The 12,794-nt window shown below is 46.2% G+C and overlaps 1 protein-coding gene across 1 annotated transcript in view; it reads right to left on the minus strand.

Moving 5' to 3' along the window:
- Nucleotides 1–12,794, minus strand: part of LOC144768868 (active breakpoint cluster region-related protein-like) — a 276,177-nt gene that overhangs the window by 90,825 nt on the left and 172,558 nt on the right. The window contains exons 17-18 of the mRNA XM_078652876.1: nucleotides 5,084–5,143; nucleotides 3,790–3,899 (exon numbers count right to left, since the gene is read on the minus strand). Of these exons, the coding sequence (XP_078509002.1) occupies nucleotides 3,790–3,899; nucleotides 5,084–5,143 (170 nt within the window). The remainder of the gene's footprint in view (nucleotides 1–3,789; nucleotides 3,900–5,083; nucleotides 5,144–12,794) is intronic.

Genomic DNA, 12,794 nt, shown 5'->3' on the forward strand with positions numbered 1-12,794 from the left:
TGCATTCCAAGCAGTAGCATCCCACCCTTATGGCTACCAGCACTCAACCCTCCTTGATTTCTGCCTCTATTTCAGTATACCAATAGTGAATATTAGCCTATTACTCACTGCTGGTATAATAAAAACAGATGTCTGCCCTCACTGTGAGGGTCAAAAGAAGTTCCAAACAAATTTGTCTGGTGGCTGGAGCAGGCCCATATAGGCCTCTGTGCCTGCCTTCAAAGTGATTGTACCAAGGTTGGACATTCCCAGCCCTGGACACAGAGGTTTGCACTGTGGCAAACAGACAGATAGCCCTGGGTTCTTCAGGCTTAGGCCCTGAAGTGCTAAAGGCTATCCGTCACACTGTCACCTCACCCTCTTCATCTCTTTAAACGGTGGGTGGTTTCAATAACCTCACTGATGTCACCCCACTCTGTGATGAGATGGAAGAAGGTGAGGTGAAAAAGCAAGAAGCCAAAAATGTAAGCCTTCTTGGTGAACACCAATCCAATCGTATTCACTAAGCAGTAAATAATGGTGTAGATGTTAGCTTTCAGTGTCCTTCTTCAGAGTCAGAGGCAGGAAGGACCTGGGTACCTGCCCGATGGTCCATGCACCAGCGGCTGAAGAGTTGAAGAAGGCTGGCAGAGGCAGCTGAAGCCAAGACAGCACGAAAAATAATATGTAAATGGTGTTTCTGTGGGAGAGAGAGTGTGTTTTTGTGTGCGCATGCCTTTATGTATATGAGTGAGTGTATGTGTATGACCATTAGTGACAGTGAAAAGGGAAGTGAGTAAGAGTGAGTAAAATTATGAGAATGAGGCAGGGTGAAAATATGTGGGAGTGAGACGGGGGCTGAAAGTGAGCGAGAGTAAAAGTAAGTGAAAATGACACTGAATGAATGAAAACAAAAGTGTGTGAGTGAGAATGTGTGTGTGTGTGTGTGGTATATGGCTCGCATGGAGGTGGGGGAGGATGGAGGCAGCAAAGCAAGACAAAATGCTGGCCTGGACATTCTAGAGACAATGTTTCACATCTGGGTTACCTCATTCTGGAACTGGCATATTGTATGTTGTTCCTGGCCCAAGGGATACCCACTTCTTATCAGGGGCCTGGCGAAGGTGAATGAGATGCCAGGCTGTCCGTTATCTTACCACCTCCTCCCTTAGGCTTCTAAAGGCCCATGAGCAGCAGTGAATCAGTGTCCACCAGAACACTTGCTTCAAAGCCCAGTTATTCACTGCTCTGATATGAGAGCAGTGAAAATGAAACTAGTTGAATAACCCGGTCTGACTCAGGTGTTTTAGGTAATGGATTCCAATTGAAGCTTTACACAACAGTGGATTTACCACTTGCATATTTACAGATTCCCATACTGTACTTCAGTCAATCAGGATTTATAAAGCAGAGCTAATCCCCTGGTATGATATCCATTCACTTAAGGGCCTTGAGGCTTATTCGAACAGCCAGGTCTTGAGAGCCATTTGGAAGTCTGAAAGTGAGGTGATGGTCGGGGGGTGCGTGGGGAGGCTGCTCCAGGTCTTTGCAATGATGTGGGAGAAGGAGAGCCCACCACTCCTGCTTTGATGGATGCAGGGAGTATGGGCAAGTGAGAGGGATGTGAGGTGTAGTCTTCTCACCGGTTGGTGGAAGTTCAGGCGGTGGTTAATGTAGGCGGGTCCTTGGTTGTGTAGAACCTTGTGTGCGTGGGTCGGCAGCTTGTATTGGCATCTCTTCTGCACGGGGAGACAGTGGAGTTGCCTGAGGTGGAGTGTGATGAGGGTTCATCAGGAAAGGTCAAGGATGAGTCTAGCTGCCGAATTCTGTTTGGTCTGAAGTCTCTGTAGGAGGTGCGTGGCAATTACTATGTAGTGGGCAGTGCCATAGTCCAGCTGGTGGTGGTGAGGGTCTGTCTCATGGTGCGCCTAGTGTGTAGGAGTAGCCACTTGAAGATCTTACATAGAATGCATAGAGTGATGAAGCAGGAAGAGGAGGCGGCGTTAATCTGTGATTTCATTGTGAACTTGTTGTCAATGATGATTTCGAGGTTTCTGGCATGGTTGGAGGGAGTGGATGCAGGTCCTAGGTCTGATGTCCACCAGGAGTTGTTCCATGTTTTTCTGCTGTGGCTAAAGATCAGTACTTCCGTCTTGTCTGTGTTGAGCTGCAGGAAGTTGTTCTTCATGCAGTCAGAAACCCTTGTCATGCATCTGTGGAAGTTGGTTCCCGTGATGGTGGGATCATGGGTGAGTGAGAGGATGAGTTGGATGTTGTCTGCGTAGGAAATTATGTTGAGACTGTGGGATCTGACGATGTTGGCCAGTGGGGTCATATATGCGTTGAAGAGCATGGGGCTGAGGGATGAACCCTGGGGGATGCAGTAGCTGATCTCCTTGGGTTCAGAGGTGAAAGGTGGGAGGTGGGAGGTGGATCCTCTAGGGTCTTCTGGTGAGGAAGTAGGTGATCCATCTGAGCGCGTCTCCTTGGATGCCAATGTGGTAGAGTCTTTCGATCAGTGTGCAGTGGGAGACTGCTGCGAGGTCGATGAGGATCAGAGTTGCTGTTTCTCCTCAGTCAAGGAGGGCTTGGATGTTGTCGTTTGCTTGATCAGGGCAGTTTTGCAGGTTATCTATATCAGAACTCTTCACTGTGATTGTTGACAGCATGTCTGCCTAGAATGAAAACCCAGTATGATGTTGGAAGATGACCCTCTATGCCTTATATATTTGCATTATCTTTCAATTGTTCTTCTCCACCACCCTGTCATTTCTTTGACCAGCGGGTCAATCACAGAAGATGAGCGCAGCCAATATTCTGGAGAACTAGCAGCTGGAGATTTTGCCTCACTGTTGTGATTTCGGACTGTTTGAGGAATTAACAATTTACAGATCATATAATAATTAATAAAAATTCTGGAAAATGTGGGTATCTGATGGCTGGAAAATGCATTCACTTTGAATAACTTTCTACTTAAGTTGTGTTAAGGGTGCAAAATATGGTTACGAAGGGTGGATAGCCCCCGATTTATAAAACCAATGTTTACCTTGTGACCATCAAGAACAACAGTTTTCAGGTTATGGAGTGGTAGCTCAATCAACCTCACTAAAATAACCCCTACACACACACATGCGCACCCACCTATCACTACACACACACATGCACACACACAAACATATGCACAATTACACACACACACACGCACATACACACACAAACACACAGTCACACAAACAGACACCAAAGGCACACACACATAAATAAATGTATGCACCTACCCCTCTACACACACACACACAAGTACAAACATAATCACGTAAACACACCAAAAACACACACCAAAAAAGAGAATGAATGAGTCTCCAATTTTTCCAACCTTCCCCACATCCTGTACATCCTTACAGAGTACATAGGAGTATATAGATCTTCTCTTCTTTTTTCCTCCCAAGTTCCCTCATGCTCCACCCTTCCTAACCCCAGTCGCCAGTGCAACCATGTCCTTCTGTACAATTTGTGGAGGTAATTCATCATAATAACACAAAAGCCTTGATCATGTTTAGACTTTGACATTTTTGTAGCCTAAATAGTAAAAGTTGTCTGCCTGAATGGAAGTGAGCTGAATGTGAGATTCCCCTGTTCCAAGTTCCCACTGCTGGTAATCAGGACCTTTTGTGGGCAGGAGATCCCCCCTAGCTGTTTGAAAGTAATTTCCTTTTTGATTTCTGTATGTCTGTACACACTTGCACTTCTTCCATCCCCTTGCATCCTCCCTGGGGCCAACACATGTTTGAGAGGAGTCTTCGTGCTCACCTGGAGGTGCTGGCGATGGGTGCCCCAAACACCTCCCTCTGGGTGGACCACATGGCACTGGGTGGCTGTAGGTCATGAGCCACAAACCGCAGTGAGAGTGATATCTCCACCTGGGAGTATAGAGATAGAGGAAGAAAAAGAAGTTACTTGTGAGTGACATCAGCAAACGAGCCTAGCTGTCAAGATGGCTGGGATAGTTAAGCGCAAACAAGCAACTGGTGCCGATAGAAGTGCTTGGCACTCTCATGAGGGCTATGAAACGCTACTGAAGTGCTACAGTATTTATTTATAAAGTTTTATATAGTGCGAACTTGATCCTGGAGGATATCAGAGTGCTTTACAATTTGAGGCAAAGGTAACAAATCAAAACATGAGTCTAACATAGGGAAACTAGTATGTTGCACTGATTGCCGTGCAGGTTCTCTCCGTGCATACACACCTCAGTGATTTATGGGACAGGTCCAAGCCAGGTGGGCGAAATCTGCATTTGGAGCATTACACCTGGTGCAGTGATGAGTCCTGTTAGGGTCTATTCTGTGGAGTCTGGCTGGGGTTATATACATTCGACGTAGAAACTTAAAGGGATTTTTGTTTAACCAGATGGAAAAGAAAGTAAGACCTACTTATAGTACCAATGTATTCCTAGACGCACTGCGATACCATAAAGTGCAGGCCAGGAGTTTGAATCCTTGCATCACCAATCCAGCCTTCCACCCCATTATGTTGGGTAAGAGCAACACCGGAAGTGCGGTATGAAGGCTATATAGTACATTATGAACTGGATGTTTCAGGAAATTGCTACAGGGACACAGAGCCTGGCACCCCAGCACTGGATCGCCCAAGGAGACTGGCCATCATCACAGAGCCTGCCACCTCTAGGACTGGATATGCTCAGGTGTTAGAGACAAGGTCACAGCGTGTTAATTCCAGGACTAGCCAGACCCAGAGGTCTGATGGAAGAATCCTCTGCCTCCAGGGCTTGACCGGCCGGAAGTGACCTTTAGAACAGGGTGTTCAGAAGCCTTCAATGTGGGATGCAAAGCCTGCAACCTCTCATACTGAGTGGCTTAGGGGCTCCCTGATGGGGCCTGGAGGCCGACACCCCAGTACTAGACGACAAAGGGGCGGGCACAGAAAAGAAGACGCTGATGGACAATGTATGACCTATAACCCCTGGTGCTAAGAGGCTAAGGGAATGGGCCCTTCTAGAGCAGGGCGGGATCAGGGAATAGGACCAGGACCCAAAGCTTGGCGTCCATGTGGCTGGACTGCCTGAAGCGCACACAGTTCTCACCCCACTGAGATCCAGGGTCATCTCGCTCCACTCCGTGGGTTGCAGGTCGTGGGGGTCCAGCTGTGGCAAAGAGAGGAGAGAGAGAGAGAGAGAGAGAAGCAGTGAGGGGCGACCAGAAGAATGTTCCAGAAGAGCAGCAGTCCACCCAGGCACACGGAACCTCTCTGAGGCTGCAGCTCACATCACCACCACCAATGAATGTGGATAAACAGTTCCATTCTAAAAACACGCCTTTTAAGACTTATCAAAAACATACTACATTGTTTGTGACATATGCAACCAATGATCTGCGCAACCAATAATTTACAGGAAAGGGAATTGTTATTTACAGAACTGTGCTGTTTTCTTTCTGAAAGCCCTGGACCATTTGTATTGGCACTCTAACTAATTAAATATCTTTGTACTTATTTTCCTTTTTGATTTCGTTTTTACTTAAAGTAGTCAGTCTTGGATGGGCAGGTTTATGTGATCTAATGATGTTTTTTGGTCTGATTTTGAAGTGGGTTTTAATTGAAAAATCTCAGGTTTCTGGAGGAAGTGACCAATGGGTGAGAATCCATCACTGCAAACACCTTCACCTAAGAGACAGTGACGGTAAAAAATTCCACAGATGAAACCTTGTCCAAATTTAGGGTTAGGGCGTGGTTTAGAGTTTGCCGTGCAGGTTAGTCCATCACAAACACGACAGGTATTCCGTCTTACTTATTTCAATTGCCATAGAATATAATAACTTTTAAAATAATTCTGACAGGCCATCCGTCATGTTTGTGTGACGGAGTAACAAGTCCACCATTCTTTAAATCGAGCCCTTTCTTCAGAAAACAGAGCGTTATCTGTTACCAAACAATTCTGTATCTGACCTCTCGCCTGCAAAACAAGTGCCAACACAAGTGTTCATTAAAATAATGGTTTTGAATTGATTAGCAATGTATTTGAACACAAAAGAGACACTGCAATTAGAAACAACATTGTTAGGAGTCGCGCGAGCGCGTCGACAAGATGGCCGCCGCCACCGGAGTTCCGTAACATCTTCAGCCCAATGAGCTGAATTACGACGATTTTTCTGTCAAGGTTTGCTCAATTTTGTCAGCGCTTGCCTCCTATGCCGACCCCCTACCTTACCTGCGTTTTTCAGGCATTTTCTCCGCACGGGGGTCCTTCTGCCTGCATCCTGGCTCCTCTCCCCTGACTCTGCTCCAGCTCTGCCGATTTCCTCTGCACAGGGGGCGGTGCATTTACAAAGAAAGGGCCTGGCTTGGGCCTAGCCACTCCCACGCCCCACCTTAACTCTTGCACTGCCTTTTTTCAAGTGCTTCTGGAGCTTTGTATACCCTTTTCCCTCATATTTATTAAATTTTGAGGTGGATTTTGTCTATCTACATTTTTCTGACGTAAAAAGTTGTTTTTTCTCCTCAAAATGGAAAACAAAAATTCTGCTAATAACAAAAGGAAGCAGCAGGTGTCTCCTCCCCCAAATAAATCTAAGGTTGTTGAAACTTCTGAACCCTCGCTTACACTGATATTGGAAGAAATTAAAGCGCTGCACATGAACACTGATACTATTGCAAATGAAGTGAAAAATGTTCGCAAAGATATGGCGTCCATGTCCATGAAAGTTTCTGATAATACTACTAAAATTCAGGACAATAAAACTAAGCTCGACGCTTTTACTCCTTTAATGGCTCAGATAGTACCAATGCATAACCAATTACTGGAATTGGAGAACCGTAATAGGCAATATAATCTCCGCATTTTCAATCTGCCTGAAGAAGTTGAGGGTTCCGACTGTCGCTTGTACTTGGAATCTTTGCTTCCTGGTCTTCTAAATATCAAGTTTCCGGAAAAATTTGAGGTGGATAAAGCGCATAGAATTCCCTCACACAGGAATCCACGCCACACCAAACCCAGGCAAATGCCGCTGGCCGCGCGACGCGAAGGGGAGCTAAGCGAAGACAGCATCTTAGTCCCACATTCCGCGCGCACGCCAGCACTGATCCGCCCCTTTCCGCGCTCAGCCTATGGACGCAGGCCTCAGGTGGGGGGCGGCCCTGAAGGAGTTCAAAACCAGCGCGGCAGCGAGGCTCGGCCTTTCCTGCCGTCGCTCCGGGCTGCTCTGCGCTTCTGCTTCATGGCTGCCCCTGCCGGCCTCTGTGCCGGGCGTCCAGCGCCTGCATGGAGCATGGTTTTGCGTCGGGTTTCCATCTTGCGACGTGTTTTGCGGTGAGTGCCGGTGTTTGAGAGCGGTGGGGACAAAGAGAGGAAGTTTTGGTACGTTGTTGTCCCCTGATGCCGAGCAGCGGTTTGTGTTGCCTGGGGCGCCGAGGGAGAGCGTGCACGGTATGGATGGTCAGGCCGTGTTCTTCGGGGGTACTGCATGTTTGGGTGTGCCTGGGTCGTGGATGTGCTTTGCCGTGGCTCGGGAGGCTCTGCTGTTGTGAACTTGAATGAGCCAAAAAAAAAAAAAAAAACAAAAAAAAAAAAAAAAAAACAGTGCGGAGCGTTTGTTTGCGGTTGTGGTGCTGCAGACTCGACGCGGCTGGGTAGCACTGTTGGAGTCTGTCGAATGTCTGGACGAATTTCGGGGTCGCGTGAAAGGGGCCTTGCTGGCCAGGCTGTTGGCCCGAGTGCCCCTGGTCCGCGGGTCATCGACACGGTTTGCAGCCGAGTCGGCCAGTCTGCTCTGAGGTCGGTTGCTGTGGGCAATTTCAGGATGATGGACTCGGGCGCCTTGTCGTGAGCATGAGTCCGCCGGTGTGGTTGGCTATGATGGGCAGGAGAGCTTTGGTTGAGTTTAGGTGTGGCATCGCTGTGTATCTTTGTCGAGGTCGAGAGCATGGCACGGAGTGCCCCTTAGCGTGTGCAATGTCTATCTCCGGTTGTGCTTGGTTTCATGGAGAGGGTGGCCTAGCAGTTGGGACGGTCGACCGCGGAGCTGGGGGATCCGGGTTCGGGTCTCGGTGGGGACGCGCAACATTGCGTGATTGATTTCCCCGTGCCTGACTAGAGTGAGGGTAGCCATCTGCAATATAACTGGGGCTCATTAAAAGTGCCCTGATACCTTCAGGCCTGGTTCCTGATTAAAAGTGAATGTAGCCGTCTGCAATATAACTGGGGCTCATCTCCTTCTGCCGTTTTAGCCAGTTGAGCCGTGTTTCTCTCAGGCTGTCGTTTATATGTTCCTTCTCAGCGATAAAAATGCTGCCTGGCCTGGATCATCGTTTGCCAGACGGCGCGTGCAGTGGTGCGTGCGGTTTCTGGTATAACATGTGGATCAGTCATGGGGAACGGATGTTTGCGCCGAGGTAATGCCGTTAGTTATTTTACCCGAGTGTTGCAGATCTTATAGCCAGGTCGTCTATAGTAATATTCCTCCCCCCGTATGAAACTGGTTAAAATTGCCGTTCACTTGTTGGTTCTCGAGCTTCCAAGGGCAATACTACGGAGAATAGTGAGCAGTCTGAATGCGCCTCGATTTCGCAGAGGATTAGTTCAAATGGTAGAGCGCTCGCTTAGCATGCAGGAGGTAGCGGGATCGATGCCCGCATTCGACTTGAGTGTTATTTCAAGGCAAACCGATCGCTGGCTTTTTTTTTCCAAATTAGGATAGCTCAGCATTCCTACTACATTCTTGCCATTAGCACATGTGTTCGTAGCATTTCATTGACTAACTTTCATTTTGAAACGAATGTCTCGTTTGTAGATGAAGAGCAGGGTGTGACAAATGTAGTGCAATTTCAATTTCAAAAATACAATTTTAGCCCTGTGTTTTGGAGCGAGGCTCGATTTTTAGGAAGCCGGGTCCCAGTCAAATAATATGAGCTTTGTTTAAAAGTGGACCTCCGGCGCGGCAACATGCTTTATAGACCAAATGAGCAACGGAGTCGCACTAGCAGGGCACATCAGAGCGTGCTGCTCCACCCGTTTTATCAGAGCGATAGATTGACGCTTCGAACGAAGAATTTGAAATCCGAATCTGCTCACTGCAAATGCCACATTCCGTTTTGCGGCGGATAGTGATGCACTCAGTTTCTGTTAGTCTGGTGTGCAGATTGTGAAAATACCAGTTTACTTGTCCAAAGGAATCTGATTTGGCGCATACCCTCTCAGCTGATCCAATTTCAGGTCTTCCCTGTGTGAGAGCCCTGATCCTCCTGGTGTTCCAACTCCCTTCTCTGATTCCTCTCCATGTACTTCTGTCTAAGATTCCATTTTCCTCATGGTCTCCATTCGTCATCTCTCTTTCTTCCACATCTGCCGTCATATTACGTTCATTTTATGTTGGCCACGCTTTTATTCAGTAAGAGCAATGTTTTACGACAAAGAAAGGGTTGTTTATTGTGTGCCTTTAAACTTTTCACAGAGCGCAAACTCTGCCACAGGTGCAGCTAGGGAAAGGTTTTGTTTTGAATGCAATAAATAATACAGCAATTGTGGGCACCCACATTGAATGGTGTTCGGCACCTGCAAATGTAATTCATTTTGTTTGGTGACCATAATTTCGTAGTAAGGTTGAGGCAATAACTACTGAGAGTTGTATGCCATGCTGCTTCTCTAGACCAAGTTTAGCAAGGTGTGCTCCGTTGTAAATGGGCCCATCCCCCCTCCAGGAAGCTAGTCCTGTCTTTCACCGTCTTCAGGGACGAGCCTCTTGTCATGCTAATTAACCTTTCGAAAGGCACAATCGCGGAATGCGGCTTTTCGTTTCTACTCTCCCAATAGTAATTGTATGAATAGACATTTTGGAGTTCGGTAAACATTCCCCTATTAAAGGAGTAGTAAATATACATATTCCAGTGGGTGCAATAAACTGCATTAGATATGGTGGGGGGGGGGCATTATTCAGCGGGCGTTCTTTTGCCCATGCATGTGATATTCTGAGCCGCGTCTCATCGGCGTGTTTTCCACATGCACCCTCTTAAAAATTCTTCGACTACGAAAACCTTGATTAATGCCGCACGCATTATGGCGAACGGTTTCTAACTACCACAAATCAAAGTGGTGCTCCTTGTCGATGTCCATGCACTGGGTACTGTGCGTCAGTTACCCAATACGAACTATATGCCCCACTCAAAGCTATTGGCACCGCACAATTAATTTACTAGGCAAGCGTGTGCATGTCCCCGAGTTGATTTTTATGTTCCCTGGATGAAAAACACTTCTTAAAGCTGTGCTTAGGAGCTATAATTAGGAAAACCGCTGGTGCATGTCTCCCAAAACATAACAGCTCCAGACAGTTACCATGCACACACTTGGAGGGCCAGATAGATCCACTGTGTTAGCTCTCAGTAATTATTTGAAAATCGTATTAGAAGCCATTTACACTGACGGAGATCATACCTACGAATGGACGCATCCCCAATAACCTGCCAGCGAGGCTCATTAGCTGTGAACGCCGCATAAATTACGAGCCTAACCTTTGAGCGTTACAATTGGGTTAGTAGATTTTCAGTAAAATGTCCATGGGTAATTTAGTTGGAGCTGTAGGCACATAATAACAGTGCAGTACATTGTTTAATTACCGCCCTTCCCCCGTTCACTGCGGTTCCAAAGTCACAGTGTAATGTGCATCCAAAAGATAGAATTCAGTCCGACCATTTACTTATCGAGTGCACGCATGAATTAATAATACATTTTACAATAAAGCAGCAACGAAAGAGATTATATAGGATCGATTTGAGCAGCGAAGCAGCAGGAGTGAACATCTTGCGCAAATGTTGTTTGCACCACATTGCAAATCTTGAAACGTGTGCAAATTGTGCTTGGTTCTGTGTTTTAATGCTGCGATTTCCACCAGCTAAAATAGAATACGGCCTAAGTAGTGTATATGGGGAAATAGAGCCCTGTATTGCCATGCACTTTGATAGTAGCCTTAAAGACCACTAATGCTTAGCTGGCAAATAATAGGGTGCTAAATCCAACATGTTACCTTGCGGTAGCAATCTACCCCTGAGGTGTTTTGGGGTCCTATTTAGTGTGCCCTTCCCAATCAGGATGGTAGATCGCTTTTAAGTAATATGCACATTACACATGGACAATGCATTGCATGAGTGGGTCATTAAAGCAGCATCCATGTGTTACATGAGACGGCGAGTGTTACAAGGTATAGGAGTCCCTTATCCTTCATAGTCCACAGTGCTATATCAGAAGGATTCCAGTTTGTGAGCTGCAAGTACATGCTACAACAAATGCTAATCATCAGCATCAGATAGAAGAATTCAATAGTCACTTGCCGATCCCCCGTGCAGCAATTCTGGATGAAATAAGCGAACGCAGTGCACATTAAGCAGAAACCAGAAGTTGAACTAATATGATACTTTGATTGGAAAGCCGTTAGTTCACAGAGTGAGGAAAGTAAGTATTTAGACCTCAGGCAAACAAGGAAATATACCGGTCATTAGGTAAATTAGGACCCACAGGCCTATTAATGTCGCTGTTTTGACAATTTGGGTTTCTTGTTTCTTGTTCAAAGTTTTCCTGTCTGAAAAATGGCAATACATAACGTGTTGTTTCTAAAATAGTGATTATTACTGCAATATACAGCAACAACAGCCTTATATATGCCTTATATATGTATATTGGTAAATGTTAATTAGAAGCAACAGAAAACAAATAACGAGCTTGTTTAACGTACCTACCTAGATAATTGAGGTAGAGTAAACCTACACTGGCGCACCTTATAATGCAACAAGGAAATAGAACAGTGAGATAAATAAACCGCGGTTTTTGCAGTTCTGTATAACATAAGCCAGGTGTCAGATGTGTTATACAATGTTGCATGCAACTGAAAACTAGAGAGGGAGAGACAGTTGCATTGCATGCGCCCACGGGGAATTGGGCAAGGGGAGATTGAATGATTGGATGGCAGTAAGACGGTGCATCTTGCAACAAAAGTAAATGTTAAATATGGCAAGGAAAGGAAATGTTAACATAATTACAGCATTTTTCTGCCATTTCGTGCAATGAGTAAACTTGCTTGGTTTATATAAACACATTCCCATGTGTTGGTGTGTGCTGCAAGTAATACAGCAGTCACGAAACATCACCATGTCCTGCCTTAGTCCCGCCCAAGTTCCCGGAGCATAAATAACTCGTGGGAAAGGAAAGGGTTTTAACTGCCATCCTTTCTGTTGAAGCATCTTCAGGCAAGGATGGCGGATAAGGGGGCATTTACCCATCAGTGACAAATTTGATATCTTTCAAGTATGAGAAGAGATAACACGCATTACAATTCAACGGTCTCGCCTTTGCAAAATTTAGAGCAATGGGCATTGTAAATGACACAAATTTATGTATGGTTGGTCTTTGAAACAGACGAAGGGAGAACAGCAAGGGTAGTTTGAGGAACGTGCAAGGCAGTGGAGCACAAACCAAAGTGTGCACAACGAGTACATTTTGTTCTGTCAGATCACGCCTAATACATAAGAGTACCACGCACAGGTGCAAGGATAATATTGCACATAATGGCAAATACTTCACAGGGACTGCTTACATGAGACGGCGAGGGTTACAAGGGATAGGAGTACCACCACCTGTTAGGTGTATCTGCTATAGCCATCAGGTAATGACCTTGCAGTGTTTAGCTAGGACATGCACTGTCATTGTTCGGCTACTGCGTTCAGCAGCGAGCAATTAATCCTGATCACAGGGTGACTTCCATAATGCTTTCGCTTGCTTGGTCACATATCACGGGTTTTCCAGCGCCAGATGCAGT

Source organism: Lissotriton helveticus, chromosome 7, assembly GCF_964261635.1.
Source record: "Lissotriton helveticus chromosome 7, aLisHel1.1, whole genome shotgun sequence".
Taxonomy (NCBI): Eukaryota; Metazoa; Chordata; class Amphibia; order Caudata; family Salamandridae; genus Lissotriton; species Lissotriton helveticus.